Here is a 16,069-nt window from a genome sequence, read left to right as displayed (position 1 = left end):
CAACAGTCATGAGGGTTAAATTGCCTGAGAAGCAGTTATTGTGTGAAATTGCAGTTTATTAAGAAGAAGAATAGTCAGGAACTCTGCGCCTTCAAACTAGTTCAAATGAGGTGTGTAGACAAAACATTACAAATAGCGAAACACTTCAAAGAGAGTCTGCACACTATACCAAAGAATAAGTCATCAAGTGTGAGATAAAATCAATACTTTACTGAAAAAAGGGCAAACGTTTCGGTCACATGTGACCTTTGTCAATCTCAAGCTTACAATGCTTAGTGCAGGAGCCATCTTAATTTAAGGAGTCACATGGTTACACAGATCACATGATCAACCAAGCCAGACTATAACAAATAATCCAAACTAAATGTTGTATGGCATCCTACATGCAAATAATTCAACATCAAGTGAAAAAAATCTACATACTAAATGAAAAATTGTATTAATAAATACAACCCATAAAAAATATGTATATGCAAAAATTATATCTCACAATACATGTATGTTATAATCACCAAATCTAACATCAAATTAGAGAACGTGTTTGTTTCATCTCTTATATTATGTCTGCTATAATGTGAAAAAAGGGGAGGCTCCTTGTCCTTGGAGATTTTGTATCATTGTCATCGGTCTTTGAGATCATTTATAACTTTTGAGATTGCGACTTTGCTGATGTAGATTTGACTTTCACAATTGCTTGCTTAAGACATTGTTTCAAGATGTTTGTACATATCATATTCCACTTACAAAAACATAAATTCTCTCAAAAAATAATCTTGATTCGAAGAAATTGAGACCGTTCTTCAAACTCAGAGGGATAGCCTATTATGATTAAATTATTCGTGGTTTTTAATAAACCAAGTTATTGATGGTTTATTAAAGAGCTCTGCATCTACTCAGCCCACTGTTGATTCAACCCGACATTCACGGGAGGCCAGAAGAAATAAAGAAAAAAAGCCACGGCAATATAATTTACAAGCGTGACTCGCATCAAGCGCGAGTAAGTGACGTAAACGAAGCTCAGTCAATCCGCGCGCTCCTCCAGCGGAGCCAAACTGCGCGCGCCGGAGTCTCTATATTAATCCGTTAAAGCGCCGCTGTCCGTTCAGCACCACTGACTGTGTGAAGAGAGTTCACGCATTTAACCGCAGAATCCTCTGGAAATCGCTCTTCATTTGGACAGATACTTGTTTTTTAAATTATTTTTGAGTGATATTTTGTTAAAGTGACAGTTTGATGCGTCTGTGAGAAGGACTCCAACAGTTTGTTTAACATACTCACTGACTGTGTGAAGAGAGCAGAAGAGCGCGCACTCGCTTTTTTACTGGAAAAAGCTTTGGGTTTTCAAGGCCAATTACAGCAAATCTCTGTCGTTTCGGTTTAGATTTGTTTTTGAGTGATTTTTTTAGCGTGTCGTGGAGATCTAAATATTTTTTGTATTTAAATAACACTCGAATGCATTTTCAAAGATCTGGTTATATTTTGGAATTGCGTTCTTTTGACACTAAACGTCATTTAACGTCCAACTAACTGAATTGACCCACGTTTTTTTTTTTTTTTTTTTTTTTTTTTTGGCGTTTTGAAGAGAGAAACGGCCGTAATGAGAGTTCTCTTCGTGGCACTGCTGCTTGTGTACGCGTCAGGGAGCGAGGAAGTGGCTGGCGCGAAAGGAAGCCGCTTCGTGTGCACCGCAGTGCCCGCGGGCGCCGACCTCAGTTGCCCGGTTGAAACGACCAACCGGGTCCAAAGCACCAGTCCGCAGGAGGAAGAGTTACGGAATACTATCATCCAACTTCGAGAGACCATCCTGCAGCAGAAGGAAACTATCGTCAGTCAGCAGGGCACCATCAAAGAGCTCAACTCCAAACTCGCGCGCTGCGAGGCTGAAGCCAAGTCGCGAGGCAGCGCGCGCAGGAAGGATTATAGTAAAAACACGATGGGCGATCTGCCGCGTGACCCCACCGAGACCGTGGAGCAGCTGGGAAAGACCATGCAGAGCCTGAAAGACCGACTGGGCAACCTGGAGGTGAGAGAACTGCTTATGAGGGATACATGGACACTTAAGAGCCATTTGTGAGGGAAAATAGAGCTGTAATGATCTGTGAAATTTGGTCTTGCTTATTAGGGATGAATGATTTGTCAAAACAAGGTAAAATGAGCCATGTTATGTGGAGGGAGGGGCTTTTCCTATTTTAATTCACGTTATCTTTTTCTTTTTAATTAAATATTAATAATGAGCTCGATGTAAAGCTGTGACTAGATAGACGTTCAGCAAATATTTTTGATTTGTACTTATTGAACTTAAGGTTTTTTTATAGACTCGCGCGATATAATGCGAATTGTTGCATACAAAATGCTAATGATACACAGAATTGCTTAAATTAAATGCACCAATTGACAAAGCCATTGGAAGATTTTGGTATATTACTCAACTGACAAACCACTTCTGTGAATAGCCAAGTTGATATAAATTATGTATTACCCCGACCAATATATTGATCGCTTTATTCAAAAATCAACAAGAAAAACTTCCTACAGGGTCGTTGGATCATGAGGAATAGCCTACTACTTTCCACCTTGGTAACTCGACATAAAACACAATGATTTTACATAAATCACTTAACTCTAAACACGTATTAAACTTATTAAATAAAACGGACCCACTTTATGTTGAGCTTTAATTGCTTTAATTGTTCAATTACACTTCTCCTACCAGACACCAAAGTGTGACCATTAATGAATTATTTAATTTATTTATTTGAATATACAGTAGTTAAAGACACCTAATACAAAGTGTGACCATTTATTTATTTATTTATTTATGTGAGCACACAGTAGTTTAAGACACCTATTATAAAACTGGACCAATAAAACAATTAGTAATGGTTGGGACCTAAGATGTAAGAGCCAATGTATACTCCTTTAAGGCGTTCACCACTAATTCAGCATCTCACAAATCCCCAGAAATTAACATTTTGAAAGGATTTTTGGCCCTACAACAGAATAAGCCATTTGCAAATTGAAGCAGATGAATATTTTGGTTTCCTTTGTCCTGCAGCAGCAGCTGCGTACCAACACATCAGGCGGACCATTTCCCAGCGAGCTGAGAGACCTGCTGAAGCGGCGTCTGAGTGACCTGGAGAGCCAGCTGCTGACCAGAGTGGCCGAACTCGAGGACGAAAAGAGCCAGCTGTACAACGAGACGACCGCACACCGCCAGCGCACCGAGAACACCCTCAACTCACTGCTGGAGAGGATCACCGAGCTGGAGAAAAGTACGGCATTCTCACTGATGAATTATTCAATCCGTCATGTCATATGAGACGAATTCACGATTTATCTTACTGATGTGGTGCCCTGCCAGTAAAAAAATAAAAAATAAAAAAAATCCCCTGCTGGTCCTCTGTATGGGATAGGAACACTAGTCAAAAGCCTTTCAGGCTCAATGCGAGCACCATGCACCGCTTTGAACTCCACATGAAAAAAACATTGCAGAAAGCGCCACCGAAGGGCAACAGGCTTATAAAAAAAGAGAGGATGAGGTATACACAGATTCACGGTGAAAATATGAAAGAGAAAACAGTCAATGCCAATTGTTTTGAGATATCACATACAAAAGCAGTCCTTGAACGGAAAGCATACTTAATAAACACCACATGACAGCAAACTAAAAGTATTGAAAATAAAACAAACAATACATTAAAAAAAATATGTTTAAAACTTTGAGGTCAGCAAGACTTTTGTGAAAGACATCTCTTATTCTCACCAAATCAGCAATTTTTTTATCAAAAATGCAGTAAAAACAGTATAATTATTACAATTTAAAATAACAGTTTTTTATTGTAGGCTAATGTACGCTAAAACGTCATTTATTCCTGTGATCGAAGTGAATCTTCAGCATCATTACTCCAGCTTTCAGTGTCACATAATCCTTCAGAAATCATTCCAATATGATGATTTGCTGCTCAAGAAACATTTCTGATTATTATCAGTGTTGAAAACAGTTGTGCTGCTTCTTATTTTTTTTTAGAAAACTTTTTCTACTTTTTTTCCAGGCTTTTTTAATTAGTCCTAAGTTCAAATGAACTGCATTTATTTGAAATAGAAATATTTTTTTAACATTAAAAATGTCTTTAAAAATAATCACAATCTTAATTAATCCAAACGTTTTAACTCTAGTGTGAATAAATAGGTCTGAAATGCAACTCTGGTGCAAAGTTGGTGCAGTCATTTCAAAGACAGAAATAGCATGCGTCATGCAGAGCGCTTGGAAATCATTGGCTGCACTTTGAAAGGTCAACGTAGAAACTTGACCAGCGCTCGACGCGGCGTCAGGGGAAACCTTTAACTAATGCTTCACTGCATTTGGGCCATTTTCATGCAGACAATGTTGTAGGATGAAACAAACACCGAGGCAGGTTTTGTTGGCTGTGGCATTTTTATTCGGTGGAAGAATATCTGCATGTAAATGAACTTGCTATTTACAATCATTTGTTTGCCTTTATCGCTCCTTTTGGCCTTTTTTGATGTGGGATTTATGCAGGCCCCATCTGTTAGCATTGGATGGACACATCGTCCTGCCGTATTCAAAATTCAGAGCAGCGCTAGAACATTTGCAAAGCGAACGATTAACGAATGATTAGCGCCAATGCATCATCAGCATCTTTCACCTTACATTGACCCAGCATGTCATTTCATATTAAGATAATTACATGAGCCGGTGTGGATCACTCATTTCATTAATCGAACCTGAAAGCATTACCCAAATTCAATTAGCTGAAATCAAATGAACGCCATCTCTGGTCAGCACTTTGCGTCGTCTTCCTGTCCTTCAATGCAAACCTCTCTCTCGATTCTCTTCATAGGTAACAATGCGTTCAAATCTCCAGAGGACTTTAAGGTGTCTCTGCCTCTGCGCACCAACTACCTGTACGGCCGCATAAAGAAGAGTCTGCCAGAGATGTACGCCTTCACCGTGTGCATGTGGCTCAAGTCCAGCGCCAGCCCTGGAATCGGAACCCCGTTCTCGTATGGTGTCCCGGGACAAGCCAATGAGATTGTGCTGATAGAGTGGGGAAACAGCCCCATGGAGCTCCTCGTCAATGATAAGGTGAGCCTTTATGAGCTACAGATGCAAAGCTATCTGGGGTTTTTATTGATTGGGTTTGCTTGAAAAAAAGGTCAGCTTTCCCTATTTTACCCCAACACTCTCAAAAACAAATGCGTAAAACTTGTACCTTTAGGGGTACAACAACTTGTCACTGGGGCAGTACCCTTAAAGGTACATCTTTGTACCTTATTTACCCATTTATTTAACAGTAGGGGTGTAATGAAACCCTCATGTCATAATTCGATACACATAACATTATTGAACTCACGATACGATATTCCAAGACAAATGGTAAAAGGTTAACAAAAAATGTATTTGATTAAAATGTCAAATTTTCATATGTAAATGAATAGGCTTGGGCTTGGTGCCGGTAACACAATGCACAGGACAATGGTGACAAGTCTGAAGCTGAAAATACAGAATTATTTTAGATGAATATGCTTTTACTGTCACTGGCTAGATATATTAAAAAATAATGTATATATAATGACAAAAATAATGTAAAAAGCGCATTAAAAATAATGTACTTTTTACTGGTAACATAAGACATTTGTTAGGCATTATCAGGACCCATACATATTCCCCCATTACATTATTATACATTATATTCAACATTATTGTAGTTTAATGTAGTACTACTGACACTACAACTCTGAAAACGTAATTCACAGTAATTATTTGGGGTTAACTATCCACGATACAGATTGTTACTATCAACGGTACATATTGTTGCATTTTTGTATTGCGATATATTGTGACACGATACATTGTCATACCCCCAGTAGTACCTATCACTACTCTAAAGTACTGGACCTTTTAGAGGTACAGAGTTGTCCTTTTAAGGGGGGATCTGCCCCAGTGACAAGCTGTTGTAGCCCTTACATTTTTTCTGACAGTCAAGTCAATATATACCAAGGTAATATACCAATCTCATAACATAAATAATATCTTGATAATGGCATCAGATACAAATCAATGGAAATTTATTGTTTCCTTTTTCTTGGAAATAACACTAAATATGATTAATGGTGGTTCATTCAAAATGGTCCTTGAAGGTTCCTCAAATAAAATGTTTTCACAGCCGGATATCTATTTTCAATGCTTTTACATGAAGGGGCTTGAAGATCAAAAGCTTATTAAACAGCCCTGCACAGTGAGATGTTATATTCCATCTCAAAACCATTTTAAACAGCATTTTTCAAATGTATTACATTTATTGTGTAGGTTTCACGACCTCGTGTTAATTGAGACTACATGGAATATTTGTACTTTTAAAAATGAATTTGTCACAGTACAGTATAAGCACGGTACAGTTTTGAACCTGTATGTGTTTAGAGACATTGTAAATTGCTCACTCATAGGATTTACTTTATCTACAGTAGATGACAAGAGACACAAGCTCCACTGTCTTCACTCCGGCTGGTAGTCGCTGCACAGAATCACTCAGCATTTGATTGAAGTTAAAATGCTCTCAACTTTTTTGAGTTTCTGGACACGTGAACAGGGATTAAGATGTGAAAAATATAGCATCATAGTTGAAGAATTATAACAAAGTGCCCAGTTCTGCTTATCTTCATAACTCCAAAGGCTGAATGGATGAGTCATGGCTGCTAGAGATAGATGTAATGCTAGAAGTAGGGCAATTTGTTTTGCCCTTCCCTCACAACTTCCTTCCGTCTCATTCACTCGGGTTTACGTCATCGCTTACGTTATACTAGTGTCCGCTACTCGCAGAACCCTTGCAATGGGTTTAAATGGAATTAACTAAACCCTCGATCACTTGTGGATAAATGAAGTGCGAGCACTGCGAGTTGTCACAATTGTGTTGGATTGTGGTCTATGGATCTGACTGAAGTGTACATGTTAAGTAGACTCGATCCCTCTGTCAAAATCGACGGATCAAGGGTCTGTCCAAATCAATCTGGGATCAATCGAAGGGTCAAGGGTTGTCCTCGTTCCCTTTAAGGGGGTCCGGGGATTTTCCAGGCAAAAACATCCAGAGTCCTTCACGTAAAATCAGTCTACAGGCTTTAATAGACAACCTAGGAAGTTGGGGAAGGTCTCGTTTTTGAAGTTTCATTACAAGCTGTTCACACATTGGCAATACAAAAGCGATTAATACATGAACATTTTTATTTTTAGCCCTTTTAAGACACTTATTGAAAGCCAAACAGAAAGACATATGGCAATATATTTGTCGACCACTAGCTAGATGTACTAGAAGGTTTTTAAAAAAACATCATCACATAACTCATCCCACACCTCAAATTATTAGTAATGATTAGTGATGCACGTTTTCGGTGATGCTTTTGAAAGGAGGGACTCCTATCTAGAGACTATTGTGTAAAAATGTTTTGAATACTCAGTTTATACATCCATCGTATGTAAAATACTGTATAAGATATGCAAACAAATCATTTAAAGAGAGCTTAAAATGAATCCGATTACCTAAGAAGTTTGTCAAATTATGAATATTGGATATTTGGATATTATTTAAATGTGATATTTGTGAAATGCATGAGGACTTATGCATAAGAAATTTTATTTTTGCAATTAGATTGTTTTTGTACAACTTGCGACAAACCGTTTTCGTAAAAAATACCCTTAAATATCTCTGAATGTTTTTTGACCATGGATAAAGACACACACACAAAGTTTTCACCACAAAGGTTTTCCAATGCACTTTTAATTAAATTGAATGTTAGATGATTAGTTTTCAGAGGCTGTTGTTGCACAAGACCCTTGATGATTTCAAAGTTTAGCATTAAAGCACACACAAATGAATTAAATATGTCCTCAGTGGTTCTAAATCAAGAATATGAAACTGAGCTGCTTTTCTTTGGGGAAAATCAGCTTCCAGTATCTCATTGGTAAATGAGGTTAGCATGTCTGCGTAACCATGGATGCTGTATCTCTAGTTCCTTGTGGAGGAGATTGTGAGTTATTGCCGTCGCTGGTTTTTGTTGAGTGTAACCTGAGGGTCTTGAGAGAACGAATAAGCTCTGCTGCCCTGCTAATTCCCCTGATACCTCACTCAGGAAGTGTCAGTTTGGCATCTCGCTTATTGAGAGAGGCATCTTGCCCCGCAGCCCTGCACAACATGCATTATACATGTACAGTGTGTGCGTGTACGCATGTGTGTGTGTGTATGTCAAGCAGGAAATAACAAGAAAGTGACGAGGATCGAGTGAGATACTGCCATGCTGAATCTGATTACCTGTCGAGTGTGTCTTCAGTGCTTTTTCTCACTCCAGTGAGTACATCACACCTCAGTGCTTCGTTACTTCTCTCTGAATGTTGTTTCTATGCTTGCATACTTTTCCACTTAAGTGCATTAAAGCCTTGGTCTCAAGGTGCAGTAGTTGTCAAACTCAATGTGTGTCTAGCTTGGAGTTTGAATATATAAATTATTTTAAAGTTTGTTGAGCTTTAGATACAACTTTATAGCGGGGAGTTTGTTATGATGATTCATCGAGACTCTCCATATCCTTCCTTACTCTTACAAGCTTGGTCCTCCCTGTGGCTCCCCTAAATTTGGAATCGAATCGCACCAAGCAATTTTCTGAAACTGGGAACAATGTGCAGTTTGTCCTTGTCCTTGACCCTAATCTTTTAAACCCCGTGTGGAAGAAATACGACCAACGCAGAGAAGCAAAACCACAAGAAGATAGCATGGTGCGTGAGTAATACCGAAGGGCGTTCATGAATGATTTGATGAATCTGTGTTCGCCAAAAGAGTTTTAAAATGCATACTATAGTGGTTGCTACGCACCTCATTAAAAGCTTACTTTATACGAGTTGTGTTGTGTGTAACTAAATACGTATGAAGCAGTGATAGATAGGCTAATTTTACTGAAGCCGGGAACACACTTAACAACTGAAAGGCTGATTATGAATGTAATTTGATACTTACTACTGATCTCTGACAAAACGCGGCGAGTCAATGACTGTTGCGTTCAGTCGACGTTTACAGTTGGTGTTTAAAATCTGCTGCAGTCGTTGGAAACAGTCTGTAAGTGTGTTAGAATGTTCCAGCTAGTCGTTAAGTGTGTCCCCCGCTTTACTTTATCTTTGAATTTCATTCAGGGAAAATGTAATAATATTTATTCAATTTGAGCACACTGTTCACATCAGTCAAAAAGGTTAATTGTCTATTGACAAATCAAGTTATGTAACATTCATTTAGTACATATTATTCATTAATACAGATTTTTTTAAAGCCGCTTCACCAGAAGAAACAAGAAAATAACCTGTTTCCTATTGAAACTACTTTATTCGAACAAACCTTGGTATTAAATTTGTGCGCAACACCTTGTTGAGGAAATATGTGATATTGCAGTTCTAAGCAATCAGACTCATACACTATTATGCACTATGTACTCAACCGTGTAGTGTATGAACTTTATACTTTTATTTTGTCGTTCAACATCGGAGTCTGATAGCCCCTCCCCCTCCGCTACGTAAATAAAGTTGCGACAGTTGAGTGCACGAAGTGTCCAACGTTCCACACTTAGTTTTTTCAATTAAATAAGTGCATTATCCGGGTACTTAAAGTGCACCTTTCAGTGCACTGAATTTTCAGTGTGAACGCACGACTCGCACTATTATACTACAAACTGACTTAGAATAGTGCACAAGTACGCGATTTGGGACGCACCTATAGACTTGCATTTAAGCATGCTAAGCCATATCTAGGGACGAGTATATTGAAGAGACTTGAGTGTTGGACTCAACATAGACAACCACCCAAAACAACGTTATCAACCATAAAGGACACCCTACTGCAGGGGTCACCAAACTCGGTCCTAAACTCTGCAGGACAGCGGCCCTCCAGGACCGAGTTTGGTGACCCCTGCCCTACTGCATAAGAACCATCGTTGATCCGCAATGAACAATTACTGTGGTTACTTCCTCTAGAATATGCACTTTTTAGGATCAGTTTGCACTGTAATAACACCCATGGCTTCATCCGTTCTGTCACAGGTTGCTCAGCTTCCCCTCTCCGTCAGTGACGGCCGCTGGCATCACATCTGCATCACCTGGACAACCAGAGATGGCTTCTGGGAGGCGTATCAGGATGGAGAGAGACTAGGGACCGGAGAGAACTTGGCCCCCTGGCACCCAATTAAACCTGGAGGAGTCATTATCCTGGGCCAAGAACAGGTGAGCGAGAGGACGTAAAAGAGCTGATCCCTCGCGAGGAGCACATGCAACGATAATAATAAGTCTTCACACGCGATGATGTGAAGACGTCACCTCTCAGCAGCTCTGAGAGGTCAGGGACTTCTTGAGAGAAGTGTTACGTGTGACACAGAGAGCAGGCACACGAAATCTACATGTGACACATAATCTGCTGCTCACCTACACCGAACTACTCTGATAATTGAGTGCATTCATGTTGCTTAATAGTGCTTGAAAAGGCACAATCAGTGACCTAAATAACTAAAAGTGATAGAATTATTGCTCCTAGATGGGTCGTCACATTTTTATTTTAACGTAGCACTTTAGACAGATTGTACAGATTATGTAGATTGTTTCAAAGCAGCTTCACAGTAATACACAGGAAAATAACTGTTAATGTTGTAGAATTAATCAATAATTAAATAATTAAATTCAGAGGATATCATTATTCTTCTCAAGTTAGTTCAATGTTGATTCAGTACAGGTCAATAATAGTGTCAATGTTGCAGAGTTAGTGTCATTATCTCACTTAGTTCATTTCAAGTTTTGTTGAAGAGTCAGTGCAGTCGAATCGATAATCTTGCTGAATATTAATTGTCTTTCTGACGCCTGGGTCATTCCTGTTGCACAGTAAAATTGGAGTTCTTTAACTTATAGGAAATATAATTCTTTTATATTATAATATTAATATTCTATAAAACACTTTTAAAAATAAGGGTGTCAAACATTTTTTAGTGAACAGCTCTTAAAAGAACCATTTGTTTCTTAGTGTGAAGAACATTTTAAAATCTAAATAATATATATATTTTTTTTTTTACAAAGAACCTTTTTGTTCTGAACCTTTTGTTTTGAATATTAAATCTTGACCCCCCCCCCCCCCACACACACAAAAAAAAAAGATGTTTTAGAGTGAAACTAACTAATACCACACATCATCACAGAATTCATAAAATAATTTGTTATACTATTACTGCTTTTGGCAGTACGTACAAGCTACATTTATACAATCCATTTTATTCAGACCCCTGAGGATTGATCCTATGTCCTTGGCATTACTTACCATATTCTACTAAACTACACACTCTAAAGCGTGTTTTTCTCCACCAACAAAAATAGTCCCACTACAGCCAGAGCATCAGGCTTTGAGTATCGCCAAGAAATGCACAGACTGAAAGCCTTGAACAAACTATGTAAATCTACAGGATTTTACCCCTCTCAATTTAATGCGTTTTTAATCATTCATCTCAAGCGCCATTCTGCTTTTTTCAGTTTCCGCTCACCAGTCACCGCTCGAGTGATTTTGGTTTGGAGTAGTGTCAGTTTCAAATGTCTGTACCATTACACCAAATGTGTTATTCAGACAGCATTCATTTTACAAAGTATGTAGACAATTTAACTTACTTCAAGTCTCAGGAAAATTTCCCATGAAGAGGATTTCAATGTAGTCCCCGATAAGGTTCCATCAGTTAGCATTAACCGGCTAAGCCTAATCAGACAGTAGACAGCGAAGCTAGGGTTTGGATAAGAGCTTCTGGGTCCCAGTTGCTTATAGCTTCTCAAAACACTGAATTTCGCAAAGCTACATGATTTTAAAATCCACCAGTTAGTGGGTTGCCTGAACAATTATTTCACCCTCATACTTATTAAAATGACTGGATTTTGTCTATGAAAATGTGCCAAACAACTGTTAATGTGACGTACTGTACATTTACTTGAAGAAACTGAATCTAATGGTTAGGGTTTTTAACAAAACCCCTCTACGTTTGGTGTGTAACACCCTGTTGAGGAAAGATGTGATATTCCAATTCTAAGCAATCAGACTTACATATACACAGGTTTCTGTGCAACGTCATCACGTAGATGCGCGCGCATCTAAGAGGCAGAAAGCAACAGTCTTTACGGCTATATCTAGCAGAAGCAGAGATGACGCGGAGCTGTTGTGCTGTAAACTAACCTAAATGCATAGGGTATGTCATGTTTTTATGATTCGCAAACTTAGTTGGACAATTTCATACTAGTCAACTAACTAACTTTTTACATAATGTTATATTAATATGCAAATGAAACACAAGCAAACATATTCAACTCTGAAATTGCAGTTTATTATTGAGTCAACAAGAATTTACAAACAATGCGAAATCTACGTTAATTACAATGTTCTTTTACAGAACTCGGCATAACGTATAGCGGTCTTGCCTCTTGGATGCGCGCGCATCCGGTATTGTTTGTATACAAGAAACCTATGTATAGTGAGGCATTTCAGGATCATGCCTGTTGGGACACGATGGAGGGAACAGAATAGTGAATAAATACTGTAAAAGGGCTTACTTTCTCCAGAATATGCACTTTTTAAGGTCAGTTTCCACAGTAATAATGCAGTGATTAGTTGATTACTTGATCTTAACTGGAAGTGTAATCAGAATGAAATTGTTTTCTCAGGCTTCGACATAAGACTATGATTAACTTAAAAACACCACCCACATGGCAGGACAGTCAGAAACACAACGGTTTCCCAGGCATCGTGTAAGGCTTTAGTGGCAGTGCTGTAAAGGAGATATGAAAGAAATTAAATGAAAGAACAAATGAAAGACACAAGTTTCTCAGAGGGTTTGACAGAGTTTTACAATTGTCATACAGATAAAAGACAATACTACCAATCAAAAGTTTTGGGGTCTCAAGATTTTGTCTTTTTTGAAAGTCATTGACATTTTTATTCAGCAAGGCTCATTAAATCGATCAAAAGTGACAGTAAAACGTGTTTCAAAGATGGCCGCCGAGTGAAATTACTTGTCTTAAAGGAAAACTCCGGTCAATATTTAAGTTAATCTTGATCGTTTTACCTTTGTGAGTACTGTCTATAGAAAAAAAAAATGCCCAGAGCCCCCACTCAGCTAAAACGGCAGTTATGGGGGCATATTCATAAAGAGGGTTTTTGTGCCTCTTAACAGACACAAAATGCAATTAAAATGTCTCTCCAACATGTACAGGGTCCTTACATGACAACAAGATGCGTTTAGCAACTTAGCCCTTGTTTAAATTCACCTAAAAAGTGTCTTAGACGGCTAGATGTAGTCTCGCGCTGAAGTCCCGTGGGAACTCCTGTTGTAGCCGGAAAAGGTAAATAGCAGTGTGCAGGTGGGAGGAGCGTCGTGTGTGTGAAGATGAAGAGTGATGATTGGAGTTGCTCACAAATGAAGAAGAAATGGTTCGTAACGTAACTATGGAGAATATAGAAGATTTTGAACACATGGAAGTAGGGTAGTAACGGTATACCGGTATGGCGGTTTATCACGATATTGACATGTACGATTATCATATCGTGAATATTTGCTTATTACCGGTTTTGGAAAAAAAATTAAACCAGAATTTGAAATAAATGAAATCTCACATGCGCGCAACTTCTTTCCACTTGACTGCTTAGACTCCACATGTGCAGCGGAGACAATGTCTGAGACAGCGGCTGAATATTCTAATCTCTATCCCCGCTGACAAAAAAGTTAAAATCTGCAGTTAATACCATATACCGTGAAACTGTGATACCGTGATATTTTCTGAGACGATTATCATACCGTGAAAATCTCATACCGTTACAACCCTACATGGAAGAGGCTTTTGAGTTTGATGGTCGTCCTTATTTATTCGAACCCGAGTATACAGACGAACAACTAGCCTCACACTCTTCAGTCAACAATACCTTTTCCGGCTACAACGGGAGTTCCCACGGGACTTCAGCGCGAGAATACAGCTAGCCGTCTAAAACACTATTTAGGTGAATTTAAACAATGCTAAGTTGCTAAACGCATCTTGTTGTCGTGCAAGGACCCTGTTCATGTTGGACAGACATTTTAATTGCATTTTGTGTCTGTTAAGAGGCACAAAAACCCTCTTTATGAATATGCCCCCATAACTGCCGTTTTAGCTGAGTGGGAGCTCTGGGCATTAGCGGTAGCAGCTCCGTGTTGCAAGCACCAATCCGGTTCGTTTTTTTTTCTATAGACAGTACTCACAAAGGTAAAACGATCAAGATTAACTTTGCCCGGAGTTCTCCTTTAAAGGGACTTTGGCTTGTAAGAGCTTGAAAGAGATGTCTTTCAAAAACAAACCTAAACTTCAGAATTGGTAGTATGTGTATAAAATAATCAAATAACCTAGGAATAGACTTTTGTCCACTGTAGTGGACATTATATTTTAGTAAATTTCTTTGACACCATACATGTCACATGTCCTGTAAAGAGCACATTCAGGGCTTTTCAGAGATACCAAATGTTTAGAGGTTTCACCATGAAAACAACTTCTCCTTGGTCTTTAAAAAATGTCTGACATTAATTTAGTGATCAAATGTAGCACTCTTATGGAAATATGATAATATATTGTAATTATAATTTCAATCGGACTCCTTTTCAAATTGTATTTCATAAACCAACATCTTAGGAAAACGTTATGTGGTTTCAAATCAAAAAAATGACTTTCTATTACAGAACAGGGCATTGATTTCATACATGTCCACTGTAGAGGACATCAGGACTTAAATCATGTTTATCAGGCATTTTGGGAGACACAACAAGTGAATATGGAAATAAATTATACATCAATATTCCTATATTATAAAAATAATTTTTTCATTAAATGTTGCTCCAAGAACACAATGTGCAAATTAGTGTAAGATACATTACATTGAATGGGAATATTAATTTATGCCCATTTTACACTTATTGCATAAAGTAAAATGGTGTATCAATGGATTCTGTTTTATATTTCATAACATAGCTGAAAATCATCTTTATACAAATTTTGGTTAAAAAAAAAATCCTGAAACTCATAAATGTATTGGTAACAAAAAATAAATAAAAAAAACATTGTTTTTGCCTATACATATAATTTCATATCATTTTATTTTATTTTTAGTCCTGGTGTCCACTGCAGAGGACATAGCATAACATATATATATATATATATTTTTTTTTTACCATTCGTTTCTTATGCTTTTATTCTTCAATGCAATGACATAAAAAAAAAAGACTTTTGCTGAGTCTCAATAGGATATACAGTATATATATTTTCAAATCTAGCTAAACAATTTGACTTCACGTATCACTACATGTGGTTGACTACTGTGCTGTTATTCCACAGGACATTGTAGGTGGGAGATTTGATGCCACTCAAGCTTTCGTAGGAGAGTTAAGCCACTTCAACATGTGGGACAGAGTACTGCGTCCTATAGACATCTCAGCCATGGCCAACTGCTCAGCCTACATGCCTGGCAACGTGGTGCCGTGGGTCGATGCCAACGTGGAGGTATTTGGCGGTGCCACAAAAGCAGCATTGGAGATTTGTGAAGACCGTCTCTTTGATTCCTAAGGACACGTCTTTCGGTTTGGAAGCGTTCTCGTTATAGAGGTAACACGAGTCCCGATTGCTCTGCGAACTTACAGTGAGACAAAGACAGAAGCACATGTTTACATATTTTCACACAATGGATGATTTCGACCTCTATTCTGCTTTATGTTTGTTGAGACTTTGCGGTCAGCCTGACCAATAACTAAAATGACTGGTGAAAAAAAAAAAAATGAAAAAAAAAAACATTCAAGGTCAGAATAGAGTATTTTGCAAATCTAGCTGAAGCAAACATGTCTTGTTGATATAGTTATGCTTTGCTCTGTGTTGCGTCCTTCAAAAACTTTTTTCATGGGTATTTTAAAATATACAGTGAAATATGGATTTGTTGCCATTTTTGCTTTGAGCTTTTGTCATGTTGTGTATATGTTGATGCCCTTCAAACCA

General features: G+C 38.1%; 1 protein-coding gene across 1 annotated transcript; it reads left to right on the top strand.

Moving 5' to 3' along the window:
• The first annotated feature begins 1,077 nt into the window (after positions 1 to 1,077).
• Positions 1,078 to 16,069, top strand: nptx2a (neuronal pentraxin 2a). Its single transcript, XM_079626219.1, has 5 exons — positions 1,078 to 2,023; positions 3,056 to 3,272; positions 4,863 to 5,107; positions 10,091 to 10,270; positions 15,419 to 16,069. The coding sequence occupies exons 1-5, from the start codon at positions 1,598 to 1,600 to the stop codon at positions 15,644 to 15,646; spliced, it is 1,296 nt and encodes a 431-aa protein (XP_079482345.1). The 5' UTR covers positions 1,078 to 1,597; the 3' UTR covers positions 15,647 to 16,069.

This window comes from Phoxinus phoxinus, assembly GCF_949152265.1.
Source record: "Phoxinus phoxinus genome assembly, chromosome: 1".
Lineage (NCBI taxonomy): Eukaryota > Metazoa > Chordata > Actinopteri > Cypriniformes > Leuciscidae > Phoxinus > Phoxinus phoxinus.
Note: the sequence above shows the minus strand (reverse complement) of the source record. Positions and strands in the feature narration are given on the sequence as shown.

What these genes read in the sequence shown, in the direction of transcription:
- nptx2a (XM_079626219.1), top strand. Translation starts at nt 1,598, where the DNA reads ATGAGAGTTCTCTTCGTGGCACTGCTGCTTGTGTACGCGTCAGGGAGC. An exon ending in ACCGACTGGGCAACCTGGAG is followed by an intron (nt 2,024 to 3,055) that starts GTGAGAGAACTG and finishes TTTGTCCTGCAG; the next exon opens with CAGCAGCTGCGTACCAACAC. An exon ending in TTATCCTGGGCCAAGAACAG is followed by an intron (nt 10,271 to 15,418) that starts GTGAGCGAGAGG and finishes GTTATTCCACAG; the next exon opens with GACATTGTAGGTGGGAGATT.